This window comes from Vanessa atalanta, chromosome 19 (genome assembly GCF_905147765.1).
Source record: "Vanessa atalanta chromosome 19, ilVanAtal1.2, whole genome shotgun sequence".
NCBI lineage: Eukaryota > Metazoa > Arthropoda > Insecta > Lepidoptera > Nymphalidae > Vanessa > Vanessa atalanta.
In genome coordinates this window covers 1,399,657-1,418,752 of record NC_061889.1, presented here as the reverse complement: position 1 = coordinate 1,418,752, position 19,096 = coordinate 1,399,657, and the positions used below count along the sequence as shown (strand labels likewise).

The window sequence follows — 19,096 nt, the reverse complement described above, 5'->3', positions numbered from 1 at the left end:
ATACTGATAACCTAGATAACAGCCGGATACATGTCTCAATATTATTAAAAAAAAACATTCAAGTCTCATATTTGCCTTCGTGATGAGGTTGAGAAGAATAATGAAAATATTCAGATAGCAGATACAGAGTTAAATATTGAATGTAAAATTATTTTACAAATAAAAATGAAAATAAACCGAAAAATTATACATCATAGAATCTTCGAGTAAAAAAAAGTACCCACATAATATACTTATTGGTACTTACAGACCCAGGGAAGGAGTGCAAAAACCCCGGGTGCCGTTGGGAGGCGGCCCGCCGTTGGTTATGTCTGAGACGGTCTTCGGTGATCGATGAAGCGCCACATAGGGTCTCTAAATGACAGAATGGAAACTTTTCTGTAGATAATAATTTAGTTTCGTATTTGTTTGATGTTGAAAATGATCTCCGTTTTCGTGTTATATTTTCATGTTTGTAATATATGTATATCAATCATAAAGGCTACTAATTTGAATTAGTACTGCATTTTTTGTAGAGAAGAGATTCATGTTTGCGTTTTTCAATTTATATAAATTATTAGTTGAATAGATATACTATTTGTATATAATATATATTCTATCCACGGTCTACCTCATAGTTTTCTTTCTTTATTTTATCTGAATAAATAATCCCTGAATAACAACATTTGATTTTGATAATATCAGAAAATATCATAAAATACTCGGCAAATAATTTTGTTAGACTGTTCTCTCAAAGACATATTTTACTATATAATTGACTCAAAATTTTAAACTCATAAAAATAATTGAAACAACAGAAGTACCTTATAAGTATAACAAAAAGGGGGTAACACATAACTATATATAACAGTATGACATCACAAATACAATATCCACTCAGCATACATACTCGTATGTATTAAATGGTTTAAGTCATCTCAGAATCCAAGCATGGTTCAACTACTATTTATAGAAAATCCGTAAATATCGGCTAAAACATTAGGTCCCATAAAAACCTGTTTTGTATAGTTTTCATTGAAGAAGATAAAGTTGAAGAAACTTCTGTTTAGCATGGATAATGGACAGTGGTATCTGACACAATAGTGTTGTCAGTGCTGGATCGGTATATCAGATACAGAAAAGTCAAAATTTTTAAAGCAATGCAGCTGTTCAAATTTTAATAATAAGTATATTTTGCTTTGAATACCTTAAATATAGAATACACAAATGATTGAAAGCAACCAAATAATACTGTCTTTTTCATTAATTGCTTTCTATATTTTGACATTTAAAATTGACAATTTAAATGTAATTCTTGTTACCTCTTGTGTGATTTTTTCTAGGGTTCCGTACCCAAAGTATATAACGGGACCCCATTACTAAGTCTGTCTACTCCGCTGTCCATCCATCTGTCCGTCTGTCACCAGGCTTTATCTCATGAACCGTTATAGTTAATTGAAATTTCAAACACTTGAAATTTTTACAGATATATTTCTGTTGCCGCTAAATACTATCAAATGTATATTTCTGTTGCCGCTAAATACTATCAAATGTATTATCAAATACTCAAAACAGAATAAAATAAATATTTAAGTCGGGCCCCCATACGACAGACATAATTTTTTTGCCTTTTTATAGATAATGGTACGGAACACTTCGTGGGCGAGTCCGTTTTGCACTTGACCGGCTTTTCTTTTTAAATACGCGTTGCGTACGCTTTGTCCGGGTCTATACAGTATACACCGACGACGCGTGGCGCTTAAAAAAAAGAGCAATGCTGTAAGTACCTACGTATAGGGCTACTATCTATATAACGCATGTATTTCATTATAATTACATAAATAACGGAAGCATTCTTCCTGGAAACAAATTTAATTAATATAAGATTTCTCTTTTTAAAGGCAATTTATGTTTATTGATGCTCTTGTTACTAATCTACACCGACAACTATTAAACCAAGAACCCATAATCTATATAAAGCGTTTTGTGCGTTCTTTTTTATACTTATTTACTAATAATTGTCGCACGCGGCTTCACTCGCGTTTTGGGGGTTGGTTGTCATGTGTTAGGCAAATAAAGTAGCCTATGAACTTCCTTGGAGTTCAAGTTTGCTTCAAACCAAATTTCGTCAAATTTGGTTCATTGGTTTGGCAGTGAAAGAGCGACAGACAGACAGAGTTTCACATTTATAATATTAGTATAGAAGTATAGATAAAATGTATGATTTGTTTTATTTATACCTTATATATTATAGTTATGATTATGGTGTTTATATTTTTTTATCGCATTGTTTTATTACAATATTATATAAATTTAGAATAAATATTTACTAAGATTTTTATAACCATTTTTATTACTTTTAATTTATTAATCTAGAAGTGCTGCCCTACAATTATAATTTACGTTGATATTTTAACATCGTTACAATTATTAGTTATTTAAATTGTAAAAAGCTTCGTATGCATGAAGTGTACTTGAAACAATAAAATATAGATTAACAACGAAATTTATTAATAGCTAACTTGGAAATAATATAGGTACATAATACATTGAGCATTATGAAAGTTTGTATAAATAAAAAAAAAGATACTGCATAAATTGTATATGGAATAGTAACAAGAATGCTAACAGCATTTCCCATCCAAGAATCAAGTTCTCTGAGTGAAAAATGAACCCTCTCACCAGAGAAGGTGCAACATAGTGCGTCAATTCTACGAATAAATTGTCACTTTATCGCATTCGAAACGTTATCGTTGACGTTCGGACGTTTTCGTTTTCTACTAAAATAGTGATCCAGTTGCGGTTCGTTTGAAGTTGGAATAAAATCGCACACGTATAAAAATAAACAAGCAGAAGCCCTTAATAAGTTTTGTTTATATGATGTATAGTCGAATTAGGATCGGAATAGAATCATGAACGTATCGTAAACGGAACATGTTAGTAAAATTGGCCTAGGTTTTTGTACGTTTTAGAATTGCAGTATTACTTCAAGGTCCAACTTCAAAGTGTAAAATCTAAAAGAACCAAATATATAATTTAGAATTATACACTGTCCACCTGCAGATTAACGTAAATAACGTTACTGTTACAGATTACGAAAAATTAACTTTAGAACCGAATATTTGGGCCAGGTAACGATTTGTAGCTATAATAGATTCGTTTTTTTTTTACCCCGAATAGACCAGTGTTTGACCGTTGTCTTGCAGATGTCAAAGCATCGACACGGTCTACGATTAGGACCCTAATATAAATATATGGTAAATTATATGTAAATATAAATAATTATATCGTAAATGGAGGCATAATTACTACATATTCGAATTATTAAAAGAACACATCATTTTTATTAAACGTTTTATTTACTTAAAATTCAGTTTCTATAATATGGTTCGTTTAGATTTTATACTTTGAAGTTGGACCTTGAAGTAAGTAATACTGAAATTCTAAAACGTACAAAAACCTAGGCCAATTCTACTAACATCTTACGTTCACGATACTATTCCGATCCAAATTCGATAACATAGAAACATTAAACCGTTAGGTAATTAAATATGTCAATTAAATATACATATTACATTTATATTGAAATGTTATGCCAAATAACAGTACTCTGTATTGTTGGTTTCGGTTGGAAGGGTGAGTGAGCCAGTGAACTCACAGGCACAAGGAACGTAACATCTTAGTTCCCAAGGTTGGTGGCGCATAGGTGATGTAAGGAATGGTTAATATTTACTTACAGCGCCTTTGTCTATGGGCGGTGGTAACTTACAATCAGATGGCACATCTGCTAGTCCGCCAACAAATGCCATAGAAAATAATAATAATGATGTAACAATCTATATCTTTACTCTATTTCGTCATTATCATCATGTCAGTCGGAAAACTTCGTGGACGTGACTGTTGACACGGGGGACATAATGTGACTGCTTCGTAAGGAAAAGACCTTTGCGAACGCTGCCCATCCGAGTTGGATTCGATGACTAAGCTCTTTCTCGAAATAGGCGATCTACTAAATTTAATTTTATATCCTAAAGTTTATTCTAACCACAAAAGGAGTAAACCAAAATAAACAACTTTGTCACGGAACTGACGCAATATTCTTATCAAAATATGGTTAAATATTGTATTATATTAATTATAGTATCTATTCGCATAAAATTGTGTTTTGAATGTTGGCTAAGTTGTTATCTCAACTTTGGAAGTAAAATTAAAGTGTATGTAATTAGTGAAATGATGTGGATGGATATGTACCTACTATATCTCTATGTTCATGATAAAGATATTTATCATGAACTGTTTGTAGTGTCTATATAGTGTATATAGTATGTATGTAAATCTAAAGTTTGTTTATCTTTACTTCTTTGATTCTACAACTTGAAGTGCAGAGTATTCAATATAATATTTGATGGGTGCAATACTGTTTACGAGATACAATATACATTTGAGCGCCATCTATGATTTGCTAAAAGAAATTTCAAATGAATCATCGTTGGAGTAATAGATGGCAGTAAAAAAAATGTACATATGGAGTATTTATTTTTATTCTGAAATATATATTTCATGACTATCCATGACAATAAGAGTTTGTAAATATATAACTAAACATAATATATGTACACATAATATGATGCTGATTGCATTTACTTATTGATAGTCTTTAAATATAGATGGCGCTTACATGACAAGTGTCAATTTAGCGGCACAGATTATATTAAAATATCTGCGTTTATTTTCGCCTAATTTTAAATTTTTAAACGGAAGCAAAGAACAATAATACGTTATCTGTTTTTTTTAAAAGGAGACTTTCTAAAAAAAAAACAAATTAACAGCATTTTCGGTTAGAACTGCCAAACTATTCCTTTATTCATTTGTTAAACGAGAATAATGGTCTAAACATTTATTGACGCCATCTTCAGTTTTATAAGGATTGTTCGCCAATCGCCGTTCGTACGTCGCTGGCAGTGAACGGAACGAAGTGCTGTCGTATAGATCGCTGGCTGGCCGTCGGGCTGAAAATAGTGAACGAAGTATGAGTTTTCGAAATATGTTCGAATAAAAAGTGAACAGTGAGTGACTGTCATCGAGCAAGATGGTTGATGACGTGAAAGATATTACGGAAAAAGCTGAAAGTAAAGGTATTATGTGCATTTAAAATCAATACGTGCTGTTTTAGTGTGAAATGTGATCGAAATCGCCTAACCCTAAACGCGTCGTGGCCCCACGTCGTGGGTTCGTGCACAGCTTTCGAGAACGTCCGCAGTGGGTTGTGGCCGACGCAGTCCGATGTTTTGTTTTTCATCTACAATTGGACGTCTTTTGACGTCGTGGTATGTTCTAAATTTAGAGAAAAGGCTACCAGACGGTGAGAAGTGCGCAGGAATGTGCAATAACCGATAGGACCACCGGACCTTCTGTCATTTGGTCATCAGTTGTATAGTTTTGCCGGATTCCTTGCATAGTTACCGTTATATCGTGCAATACTGTCGCATTTTGGCAAATCATTCTCAAAGTGGCTTGCAAATATTGTAATAGTTTACAATATGATGTTTCTTGAGTCATGACATTATCAATTGATACTCTGACGTAAGTACGTAAGTATTTTGCATGTATGTGAATAAATTTTCGAGAGTACAGCACACATTGAAAGTACTGCAACCTGCTCACTTTCTAGTTATCTTATCAATTCCTGTATCAACTTTTTCATGCGCAAATTGATGTGCTTATTACATGACTATCTTAATGGAAATTGCATATTATAAAAATTTATACTTTGATAAGGGTAGACTACTGATTGGTGCTAATATTACATTACTGATATTAAATAATCAATATAAATGCGAATCTCAAATGATACATATAAATATTTTGATACCTTTTTAGGTTATCAATATGACCTTGTGATATACATATAATAAAAACAGATGATAACTATGTCTGTTTTCATTAAAGGATAATTGTAAATAAGTACCTCAAATTATGGCAATAAAGCAGCAATTTGATTCAAATTATATTAAACATGCTTAGAAAATGTCCAATATAATTAAAAATGACTCTATCAAGTCATATCAGTAAATTAGTTCATGTAAACATAAGCCAGTTGCTTACCTCATCGCCAGATATTAAAGTAACAATGATAATATGAGAAATTCTAATATTGCAGAATTTTCCACTTGCATTTAACAAAAAAGCTGCTTCCATTTCAATCTTTAATTATCATTTGAAATTAAGGGTAATAAATAAACAGACACTAGTGAGTTATTAACATTATTTAGACTATGTTGTTCATATATATTTTACGAGCTGTGCCTGTTTCTTAGACTCACTGGGTTACTCCTTTGCTCATATATACCTAACGGGTCGATAATGATCGAAATGGTTTGTTTGAAATGCAATATGAACAAAAAATAACCTATTAAATTACATTAAGACTATCTTGTACAAAAAGATTTATCTAAATCGTAATGATAGATTTTAAGATTATCAAATACAATATATAAAACTACAATTTTTAATATTAATTGAAAAAATTAAATTATTTTTATTGGTATTATTATTTGAATAACAATTATAGTTCTGCATTCATAATGAAGACACTTTAAATGACAGTAAATGCCGACTGCAACTAATTTAGTCATTTACTGTTTTTCTGTTAGTATACTCATCCAATAAAGAGCACATTAAAATTTAAATTGAATTGCTATCAGTTTTGCCATTGACAAAATTTTTGTAAAACTTAATTTTGTTCAATAAAATTATTAATTGATCGTGTCTCATTTGTAGTGTTATCGTATGTTTATATGTATATAACCAGCAGCATAATGTTGTATGCATCTCTCTTGTATATAATATTTCATATCTTATCAGTTATCTTATATATTTTGGCCATGAAGATAGTAATAATTTTATTATTATCCCCTTGAAATTATTTGTTTGAGTACATACTAAATGTATGTTCTAAAAATTTAAACTGCCGAGTACATGGTTTATAAATGACATTCATTTTTAACGATGCATTAATGCTCTAGAATAAATGCAACTTAAAGTGTAAACTAAAAATAATCAAATTGTTTTCGAAATATCTAGAAATTTCTCTCTCCTATCTGATATATTTTAGCTCTTTAAACAGTAATACTAATCTACTGATGTAAATACTATATTTCTTTGTATTTATATTATTACAGCTGTTGTGACTACATTAATATTACATCAATTAGTTTTTAATGTAAGGTTATTGATTAAAATTTTTTGCTGAATATTTGATATTGTAAAGTCTGGTAATGTTTTATATATTTCTGGATAATTTTACACAAAATGTTAAATAATTTGCCTAAAAACTTTTTATAAAGTATATAAGACTCGGTAATAATTATATTACATTTGCATTGAGTATTATGCAATCAGTATCCTTTGATGACATTTTAAACTCAGCATCATAATGTATATTTTAATTATAATTCTTACACACCCATACAAGAATGCCTTATACAAAGAAATGAGTCAACCTGTGTAGGAGCTGGCATTAGTGAATTAATATGCTTGGTAACACTTGGAAATTTGCTTGTAGATTAATCATTTTATTATCACACTACTGTTATAAAATAGTAAATTGGTTGTTTTAAGTATCAGGCCGAAAATGGTAACTAATTTTGGTGAAACTTTTGTGTTTGCAAGTTTAAGATCAAGATTGCTTTTTATTCAACATAACCTATGAATTGTATCCAATACATCACTTTGACATCACTTTGACATATTGTATAAAGGACATACAATATGTAGACTATTATTTAAAAAAAAAGCTCATTTATTAAATTATTATTTCCCTAAAGACCACATAAATAAAGTATTGTAACATTCAGCTTCTTTTTTAATTTTAGACAAACAGAACATTAAATAATATTATATAAGAAAATATATATTTATAAAATTAAATTTAATAATTTATAGAACCTTTAATATGTTAGAGGTAAAAGAGTGATAGTTAGGACAGCCACATATAAATACTGTGCCCCGGGGCACAAATAGATGGAGCAATTACCCCATCCGTAACCATTTACTTAATTATTTGTAAGCATTTCTTTTATATAGGTTTTACTTCAAGACATTTATCAAATGTGTGGTGAAAGTCTTATAAAAAAATTTATAATATGCCCGACTACTACTTCAGTTATCAAATTAACTGTTAAATTAAAATTGATGAACACAGTTTTTATTACAAAAACTGTATGATTAAAGTTTTACAGTAAGAAGAAATATCTTACAACAATACAACAGGGTCATCATCAAATATATATCTTGGTATTGATATTTACTATCATTATATATATCAATATTCAAAATGGCTATTTGAATGTACCTATTATGTCCACTCAGAATGGTGGCAAGAATGCTAGCAGCATTTCTCTGTTGTAATGCAAAATGATAATCTTAGTTGCTAGTGGGAGTTTGTACACTATTACTTCAACGTTCAACTGTTTCATTTGTAATTGGTACAACGATACAATATGGAAATTAACAATTTGAAACAGAATCCATATTTGACATACATTCTCAAGGGATTTAAGTGACCGTTGTTTTGATTAAAATGTATCAAAGTAATCAATTTGATAATTTTAAAATAAATCCAACGGAGGACCTTGACATCAAAATCGTACCACTTGATTGGAAGTTGTTTAATACTGGGCGTTGATGAGTCAGCTAACTTGAATGGTTTAATATGTAACTTGGATAATTTGAGAAACAATTCACGTCATTTTGGTTAAATAAGTAAGTAAATAGTGTACTATTTTACTGGATTTTTATCATTTAAATATTATGATTAAATTTCTAATTAATTATGTATTCATTTTCTTTTATACGAAGTTAGTTATGTACAAATTGGGATTTATTGAATTAAAAAATATATATATATATATATATTTACATATATATATGGAATACTTACAACAGAGTACTTACCATCAGGTATTTGCAAATACAATTTTCATTTTAAGAATTTTATCTTTTTAAATAAATGACTGATCAATTTTTAAAAAAGGAATACAATATCGAAATATATATTTAATGACAACTTTTTTTTTTGTGGTGGGTTTACTGCCATTAATACCATTGGTGCTGGAATACTTTTAGCCAAATACATAAGTATTTCACTTGAATGTAGTAGATGACACTATTGAACAAAAGTAAATGAATAAATTATAATGTTAATTGCGTAAGATAATGTCGAGTATTAAGTAAAATATATTATAAAGGGGTTAATATCCTTGTAAAGTCAGTAAAAATAGCGAAAACTTGTGTCGTTGATCTCTAAGAATTACTCATTTTGCATTCACTACTGATATCGACAATTGTTTATAAGAAACATTAAAACCGCGTCTCCCATCACGGTAATAGTTGTCAATTGTCAGACGAAAAAAAAGTTTACTAAATCAAATGAAATACGGAAACAGAGTGGAAAAACGTTAAATTTGATCATCCGAAGTACTCTTTTATTTGGTAGACAAAGGTAAAGAGCTTGCGTGATTTTAAACTGAAGATTGTTTGGAATTCTTGGAATTCACCTTAGAAAATTGATATTTTGATCAGTATTGTATTCGTATATTAATTCACATTTTCGAGGAAATTCTTTGTTTATTGCAACAAATTTGAAACGCTAATAAGCATTGATGATAAAACCTTAATTTATCTTGTTTTAAGGTGTTTAATCTCTATTGTTATGAAGCTTAAAAAATATATAACATATAAAAACTAACCAGCTCTTTAAGTAAAAGATGAGCTGCAGACTTATAAAATCAATATGGAAGTTTATAGTCACCAGCTCCCTATCCCTTCCACAAATTTGGATGCCAGTGTTTATGTACTGCGATAAATTCTTGCATAATTATGCAAACGTTTGTTTTATCTGTTTTGGCCAAACTAAGACAGCCTTGGCTTTGAGAGCGCCAAGACCCACTCTTCAACTATTTCGATATAATAGGCTATATCTCAATGGAACATACAAACACGTATAGTCTATTCCAATCGAAGAAAGCATAAAGATAAACAAACCTTAGATGTATTCCATGCGATTACCTAATAAGTCAGCTGAATTCTACTACACCTAACAATTCTTGATGAATATTTAATTTTTATAATACAACTGTCTTCCACTTAACCACTTATATTCACTTCAATTTTACTTTCAAAATTCCGATATCGGTTTCGTCGACGTTCAAAACGTTTTTTTTTTTCGCAAATCATAAATGAAAAAACAAAAAATTGCACAAGTTCAACCTATATTCCAGCAATTTGGCTTTTGTTCTCTTGTAGTTGGAATAGGCTATAGATTGTTTTTTTCTGAATCTTAAAACTACCATCTTATGAAATTAGTTTTTTAATAGAGAATTAACTTAATCGAAAAAGATGACAAAACAAAACTTACCTCTAATAATATTAGTGCATTGAAAAATTGTCTTAAATTTTCCAATTTTATGGATAAAATTGAAGCCTAAAATTCAGAACTAAGATTAACAGCAAAATAATCAGCAGATTATTGTTTGTTTTACATTATCACAATGGTTACAGGTTTTGAGTTTGTCAAAGAGACTGAAAACAATTAATTTATCGATAAATTCACTTGTCTCGTTCTCTTTATAACTTGACTATCCAAGCTAGAAGTTTCTCAGGGTAGAAGTAAAACTGTAACCTAAAAGTCTTGGCGATGAATTATACTATTCGTTGTCTAAAGATTGAAGTCAGCTTCGATCTTTAGATTTATTATATTGAGCTAATTTTATATCATAGACAGGCCTTTTATAGCGGCGCGTTGACCTTTGCATAGATCAATAGGCGACGTGAGTATGTATTTTTAGCATTTATTTAAAGATTTAAATGTTCATCGTTTATGAAAAATTAAGCAAGTTTCTGACGTAGCAATATCTAATCTAATCGATAAGAATGTAATGTTTTGTATAAATCTGATCAATTTTTTTTTATTCCAAACATATTCTTTTCACCATTTTAAGTTAGACATTTTCAAGTGAAATCAGCTTGAAACGTCTGTTCAATAACTAAAATTATGTATTTGTTTTGCTACTAAATTTGTTTCATGTTCGTCTAGACTCCGGTTGTTACCTGCCTTAGTGCATTGACTGCTTATAAATTTTAAATTTTATGAAAATGAGACTGCCTTGTTAGGAAATGACCTTGCGATATCTTTGAGGGCGTTGCATTTGAAAATAAACTTTATCGTAATGTAATAGAGTGAAAATTTTATGCCAAAAGTTTAGTTATTATAAAAATATCTGTCACCTTGCCGTAAGAATATAATTCGTGTAGGCATTAAGTGTTTAGGAAATCTTATACGGATGGAGAAATGTCGTGCTGAATATTGATTAGTTGGGACGCGAATTCGTGTATTGAATATCTTGGGGAAGCTTTCCAGACAGGGGTTACGGATTTTGGATCAGTTTTCGTGAGTCATGGTTAACATGTACATTATTCATTCATGTATTAACATTTAACAGTGACTCTCACCACTAAAACAAATAGTTATTTGAACTTCGTCGCAAATTATAAAAAAAATCAATAAAATTTATTGATACAACGTATAATTAAAAATGTATTCCATATTCTAAATTCCAAGTAACATTTACGTGTAAGTTAATCAAATTGGCAATTAGTCTGCAAATATTTAGGATGTTAACCCTAATTTTAATTTAACAATGAATGGTTGAAGATTTTGTGGTAGATCTAAACTAGGCTAAATAAAGTACATACGGAATAAAAATTGGTTTTGAGTTTTTTTTTTTTTTAATAAGAAAGGCTATAGTATTATGCAATACTTTCTTGTTCTGGTTCTTCTATCGTACACCTTGAACGCGATGCGAGGCGACGTATTGCTCTATTATCGGTATAAAATTAAAAAAATCGGCATTTATTCAGCTATGATAACTTTACCCGATATTTCAGATAACAGTTTATTTTTTTAATTAAATTCAGGGAGGCAGACAAGAAGATAGACCACTTGATGGTAAGTAGTGACGCTCGCTCATAGGCAATGACACTAAAAATATAAACCACTTTGATCATCAAACCGTCGCCATGAAATCTAAGATGTTATGTCCCTTATGCCTGTAATTTCATTAGCGCACTCATCATTTTAAACCAGAACGTATTTGCGGTAGAACTAATTTGCTAGTCGGTTCTCACTCAGGCGAGCCTTCACCAAGCCCTACGATTCGTAGAAAAGTTCTTATAAAATCAGTTGTTGCATTAACTTATTATATATTAAATACGTATGATAAAGCTAACTCCTTATTATTGTTATTACCAGTGGTGCTGATTGTTCCCTCTATGTGAACATCACAAGTAATCGAAAACAGATCTATTATATTGCATTGTCATAAGGCATATTTTATTAACTTTATTTGCGTATACTATCAAAAATATAAGAAGGTATGCCAAAACATACACTCTCCTTACGTATTACGTTCTGTAAAGATTATCTGATTTACGAAATTCTAGAAAATTCCATAATAATACATCATAACAAATTTTGGTATATACATATAATATAACATTATTAATAAAATATATTTGACTAAGTTACCTTTCCAGTAACAAAATAATTGCTTAAAATTCTTCATCTTCGAAAAGATGTACAATTTATCATCGAGATAAGATTATTCCGAACGTTTAACCCAATCTTTGCCAAGAAACTAAATGGGTTAAGTGAATGCAGTCAACTGATATGAACGGTAAACATTATTGAACTATTATCATTCACATTCCATCTCGTTTATCGAATACTTTATTTGACATAGTTGATGAAAATAATCCGGTATTTCCTGAATTGGGGATTTAATTTTCGTCAACAATTGGTGATGTTCAAATTTTGCTTTTACTTAATACAGTAGTGAAATGAAGAGTACGGATATTTTGATTTTGGGGAAATTTAACTTGACTCTCAAGTAAAGTTTTAATAAATTAAAGTACTACAACTATTTGGGACATTATTAAATATATAATTAGTTAGCAAACAACACACACCAACTTACAGTTACGGCTCCGTTACAACGATCTTAATTGTGTTTTTTTCTTTTTCATATACCGTTAATAATTTAGTGCCCGTAAATCGCGATCAGTTTAATGAAATGACTTTCGATTTAAGGCAATAATATTAATTGCGCTTATGTATGTCTACCGAAATCTTAATCGAATGTCGTAAACTGATTTTGCTTTTTGAATTTTCCATGTCTGAAAGTTTTCAATTCATAATCGTTATATTTTAACGATCGCTTTAATTCGATGAAAGTCCAGTTCAATTTTATTAACACGTTTTGCAATGCTTTTCAGTAATCATAATAATAAGAAAGTTTAAAATTCTTAAAATCGTCTCGTTTATTGCATATTTCCTTGAATGACATTACGACGATCCCAAAGTTATCAGGCCGTGAAACGAATTCTTATTTTCTAAAGTTGGATTAAGCTATCTCTATTGGTTGGATTTGGAGCCTATCAGTCTCATGTTTTTGTCGTACTTTGAGATTATATCTGTTTGGATTAAATTTAGTCTTATTATTGTGAAAAACAGCATTTTATCCTATTTCCATACAGGTAGTATGATAAATAGTAATGTCTTCTTTTTTAAGTTAGATTGTTTCAAAAATCTCGGCGAATCATGATAAAATCTAAAATTCACATTTTCAAAGCTAGACAATTTTTTATCAAGTTCGCTAACGCCACTTTTTATGGCAAACTATTATTCACTCTAGTTGGGCATTTCAAGCAAAAAATGCATTATGCTGCGAGAAAAGTCGATCGAATCGTGTCGTGCGCTGGAGAAACTAGCCTTGGTTTCAATTTGAGGGGCATTCTGTACTGAACACTTGTGTTACATCTTTTACGTGATTTAATATTATTATTTTTGTGTTTAATTTTTCCTACTGATCGTTTCATAGATCAAATAAGAGATGTGTCTAAATGATGAATAGCGCTCATGTTCAAGTCAATTATTTAAGTTATTTTGCCTGCTGAGGAATTAATGCACCAGCCTTGTAATACGACCTCGAATCAATATAAATATTAATTACTCGCAAGTAATCGAGACATTGTTGTCTTCGAAATCATTTTAGTTCCTAATATCGATTACTTCAACTTCGTAGAATGGTGCAGTAATCACATTAGCTAGACTACATTACATTTGCAGCTCCGTGCCAGCTGTTTTCGGACTTTGAACTTCTTTTTTTTTAATTTCAAACGATCGTGTCATACAATAAACACTGATTTAATTTTGAAGATTAAGAATCGTTCGTAATAAAACTCCTATTATAGATACTTCTACGTTTCCCTTGCTCCCCACTTTACTACCATTTGAATGTAAAGCATTCCTTCCTCATGACCTCCACATTGTTTATGAACTGTATAATCAATATCATCTATTGATCCAGTCCTCAATGAATTGTACTGCATTCCTCTACTCACTAGTAATGACAAACAGATGTTAGGCCTCTGTCACACTGTCTCAGTCGATGTCTAGAAATTTAATGAGCAGGTGTTGAACAGGTTTGGTTCGACAGCTCATATACCGCTTAATGGTACATTTGATATTTATGGAGACAAGACATATTCTTTACTTAGTTTGTTTCAAATTCAATAATATTATGTGTCGGTTTATTTAAAACAGCACATAGCTCCGACCTATACCGGCTTATTTGAAATTTTAATACACGCCCAATTCGATCGTAAAATGACATGTTTCGTAAGTGGATGGGGTCTATAATTTAGGTACTTTCTTTGATAACTAATACTTGGTTGTTTATATCGATTGTATATATTTTATTTTCAATGTAGTTCTTATTTATGCTGCGACATTTTAAATTATTAGTTTCAAAGTTTTATTTTGTATTGTAATAAGCAATTGTGAAATTCCTTTAAAATTAAATCGCTTATCATTCGTTATTGAAATTTTCTGTCGTAAAGAAGAAATTGCCTATTGCTTAAATTTAGATCAGTAGAAGAAATTACTATAAATATCTTCAATTTATTGAGAAATGATGATTCAATACGCTAAATGTTCCTTATTTCCTTGTCTAGATATGCACAATCCAAATACATGTGCAACTACAATTACCTATGTTAAATATGTTACCCTTCCTACCTACCTCCTACCTACTTCCTACTTACCTTTACAAATCTTTCACATGAAAAGGATTGCGCTCACGATGAGGTTGAATAGTTAGTCTTTAGAGCTAGGCAATGACTGTTTAGTTTTTCTGTTTTTTTTATTTTATGTATGAGTTGCCCTCAAAATTCCCTTGCCATATTTGTCCATCTTTCCCTGTTGCTTATGTATTTGGACTAGTAGCAGTAAGTTTAATTTACTATATATTATATAAATCGTTAGTAATATTGCTAGTTCTCACTGTAGATCTTTTCACTCACGAAAGCGTGCCTAATTTAATATAGTTTTAATAGAATAAAATAAACTAAGCAAATACAATCTAATTTGTATTTTTGGGTGTGTTTACTCTTAGTCGTCTCACGTACACTAAGACATACTAATAAACACCGAGAGTAATTTAACTTGACGGGCGAGCCTTCGTGAGTTGATTTATACATAGATATTTTCTGCAATCTGTTAAAACGTATGTGACAATATGATTGATCTAATTATTTCTTATTTTAAAATCAGCTATTCCTCACTTGCGACGAAAAATTTGACGTCGCCTGTTAATATGTGTGGGTCAAACAAGTTCCACACAAAATATTGAGTGGATCCACATGCATACCTTTCAATATTAATCAAACATTCCTAATTCTAGTATGAATGTAGGTGGATCAATGCCGATACGAACTGACCTTTGTGTTTATAAGGCATAGTGTAGGCGTACGTGTTGGGAAATAATTGGGTCAAAACGGTAGCACGACGATTATTGATATGGTAAAGTATTAAATGAGGATTCATTTATTTTTATTCAAATCAAAGAAGTGGACAATGTAGGGCTTTCTGGTATGTACCACTCTATTTTCACTCGATGTACCGTTAAAAGAAAAACAGTTCGCTTCTGTTTTAGAAGATAATGGGCAAGGAACGTAACTTCTTGGTTCCCAATCTACATGGTGCATTTGGGGATTGGCACTCTAAGAAATGGTTGACATTGCTGTGGACTATTTACCAGGTGGTCCCTTGGCCAGTTATATATATTATATTTGTTAAGTTTATTTTATTAAAAAAATATTTAATTAGTTGGAAAGGCGTGCCTTCGTGAGAAAATAGATCTACAGTGACAAGTGGCAATATTACTAGCGAATTTATAATCTACCTAAAAAAAATATTTTACGTCTCAATTCAAGCTGCAGCTGAACATATCAATTATTTCATGAAAAAAACGTATATTCTTAGTGCCTTATTCTCAATGATGTGGAAGACTTATGTTTTTATAATCTCCACCTTACACGTACACACACATAACTTTGTTCCGAAGTATAATTGAAATAACATGCATTCACACGTATGTAATAGTTTTAATACTGTATTATGTACATGCTTGTAATGAACATGATATTGTAGGTTTGTTTGTATTGATTTTTATAGTTCTAGCATGATTTTTACTGATTCATCGATAATAAAAATTATTGTCGTGTATGCTTTTTATGTTAAATAAAATAGTAAAATCTAAACCCAAAAAAAATATTATATCACACAATGCTGAAAAAAGCCTAGGCTTTTTTTTACCTTTCATTCGGGATACCATACCTAGGTAAATGGTATCCCGGACGCCTAGAGATGTAAACATAGTCTATTGTTGTTCACACGCTAACACACCTATTACGCTTAACTGGAAGGGAAAATAATATTCAAAATTCATAATTAAAACAGACCTACTTGTCCACTTAAAACCAAATCGTTTTTGTAAAACATACGTAAGGAATACTAAGGATTTTATACATTTATATACATATAACATATAAGTCTATAAAAATAATAAAATTAGATTTTATACCTTTGAGACACATTAGGTAAGAACAGCTTTTGTCCTCCGGATCCGTCATGTCGACACACTAAAATGCTGGCTACATTTTATTGAGTAAGAATTCAAAATAAATCGGTAGCCAAGAGAACGGTTAGCTTTCTCAAAATTTCCGCTATATTATAGCAGAAAACAAATTGATGGTAATATTTTCTACGAGGCTGCCTAATATACAATACTAAACTCCAAAATCTGAAATTTCAATCAAAGTTAAACTATCTAATTTGGCCTAAGTCTGGACGCTTATTGGTCGCTGACTTCATTGGCTGCAACCGACCAATAAGCAATCAGATTTAAGCATAATTTGTTTGTTACTTTAACCAACGTACCAAAAAGTGGAGAAACAAATAACGGCATCAAATTTCCCATCTGCTATGATTTGCTATCTGTAATACTAAACTATTTGTACCCACATGCATTACTAGTCAATACCTACTTTAAAAGATTTCAAAACAATTGAATAGCAATGGCTAATTCAAAAACCGATATTAACAAATTATTGGGTTGAAAAGTAATGTCGAGTGATGTGTCAAGATCGATCATAAGTTAAATGGACGCTAGACGCAATTCATATTAATTTTATCAAAAGCTTTTACAATGCGTGTTAATTCCTTGGTATACTTGCAACAATTTTTCAGCTAGTTCCAAAAACCGTTCGAATTAAAAAATTTCAAAGTTTTTTTGGGACTAGTGATTTACATGACTAGTGAATTGACTAGTGGGACTAGTGATACATGGATTCGATAATAACTTGTTTTTAATTACTTTAAAACTGTATTAGTTTCAGAAGATCTTTCGAATGTAATGAAATGGACTATTCTGTCCGTCCGTTTTGATATTAATTGGGCGTTGCCACTTTCACTAACATGCCAAACGTCAATAACATATCTACGGACAGTTAACGCGATATAAAATTCGTTCTATTGAATATACCGAAACGAAACGTAATGATGCCGGTTTAAAATCAACTGAATGGGAGAAAGGAAGTTTTTTTTATCTGTATCGCTCCAGTTTTCATCTTTGAAATCATCTTAAACATAATTAGCTTCGTTCTACATTTGCTTAATTCTAAAAACCGTTTGACATCTTTGAGTATTGTTCTTTTTTGTCAGATGAATTCGTTAATATAACCGCTTCATTTGTAATTTTTTATTCAGTTTTATATGACTTTGGTTTAGTAAGTACGAGGTACGAAATTAAAAAAAAATGATATTCTTGACTAGCCTAAAACACTTACTTCTAATTAAAATACTAATTGTCCGGACTAAAGCATATCATTGAGTTTTGAAAAAAAATATTAAAAAGTGAACGTCTGCCTAACAATTTTGTCCAGTATTGTATACCATATTGGTTATTCATACATCTTTTTATTCGGTTCTCACTGTTCCTTCAAAATTTATTTAAAAGAATCTTGATTTTAAATGACAATTATTATCTCCAGAGGCCCTAGACCGAGCGAGATTGGCGCGCGAGCGTCGCGAGGCTGAACAACGGAAGCGGCTGGACGAGCTGCGCGCGCACGCCGCCGCAGCGCAGGCGCAACGAGAGAAGAGAGACGAAGATCGACGCCGCAGACAGGCTGAACAGCGCGCCAAGGACGATGATAGACGATTACAGGTACTTCTATTACAGACTAGTATTTATATGTATATATTTTTTGGTTTTTTAAAACTGTGACAGGTTTTGTTTTGATTTTATTTCATTACATCTACATTTTGCGCCAATATTATGAAACCTTTTTAAATGAAATTTTTAAGGTCAGAAAGCATACATTAGTTCAATTAGAATTGGAATTTGTCGATATCAATTTACTTCAATTTTGTTTACGTTTTTCTTTTCTTTTTATACAGCCCTAGCAACGCTTTCTAACCGGCCAGTATTTTTTTCTGCTCTATAAAATTAATTCTTAGTTTAATTTTAACAATTTAGTAAATTTCAATCAAGAATCATCTTTAATTTTCTGCACATCTACGGCTGGACCTCTTCAAAATGAGACCATAATAGATTTTTTTTAATAGCTATCGTCACATAATCACTGGGACAAAAATCGGCTTACGCTGTTAATATATAAGATTACATATAATTATGATGTAGCAGATGATTACATA

At 30.8% G+C, this 19,096-nt stretch overlaps 1 protein-coding gene across 8 annotated transcripts in view; it reads left to right on the top strand.

Moving 5' to 3' along the window:
- Window positions 1-4,900: 4,900 nt before the first annotated feature.
- The window catches only part of LOC125071536 (MAP7 domain-containing protein 2-like), a 43,074-nt gene continuing 28,878 nt past the window's right edge, over window positions 4,901-19,096 (top strand). For 7 of the 8 annotated variants that reach the window (XM_047681843.1, XM_047681841.1, XM_047681839.1 and 4 more), the window contains exons 1-2: window positions 4,901-5,114; window positions 18,430-18,605. In XM_047681843.1, coding sequence (XP_047537799.1) covers window positions 5,069-5,114; window positions 18,430-18,605 — 222 coding nt within the window. In that variant the 5' untranslated portion in view covers window positions 4,901-5,068. The remainder of the gene's footprint in view (window positions 5,115-18,429; window positions 18,606-19,096) is intronic. The other variant, XM_047681837.1, reaches the window with a different exon arrangement.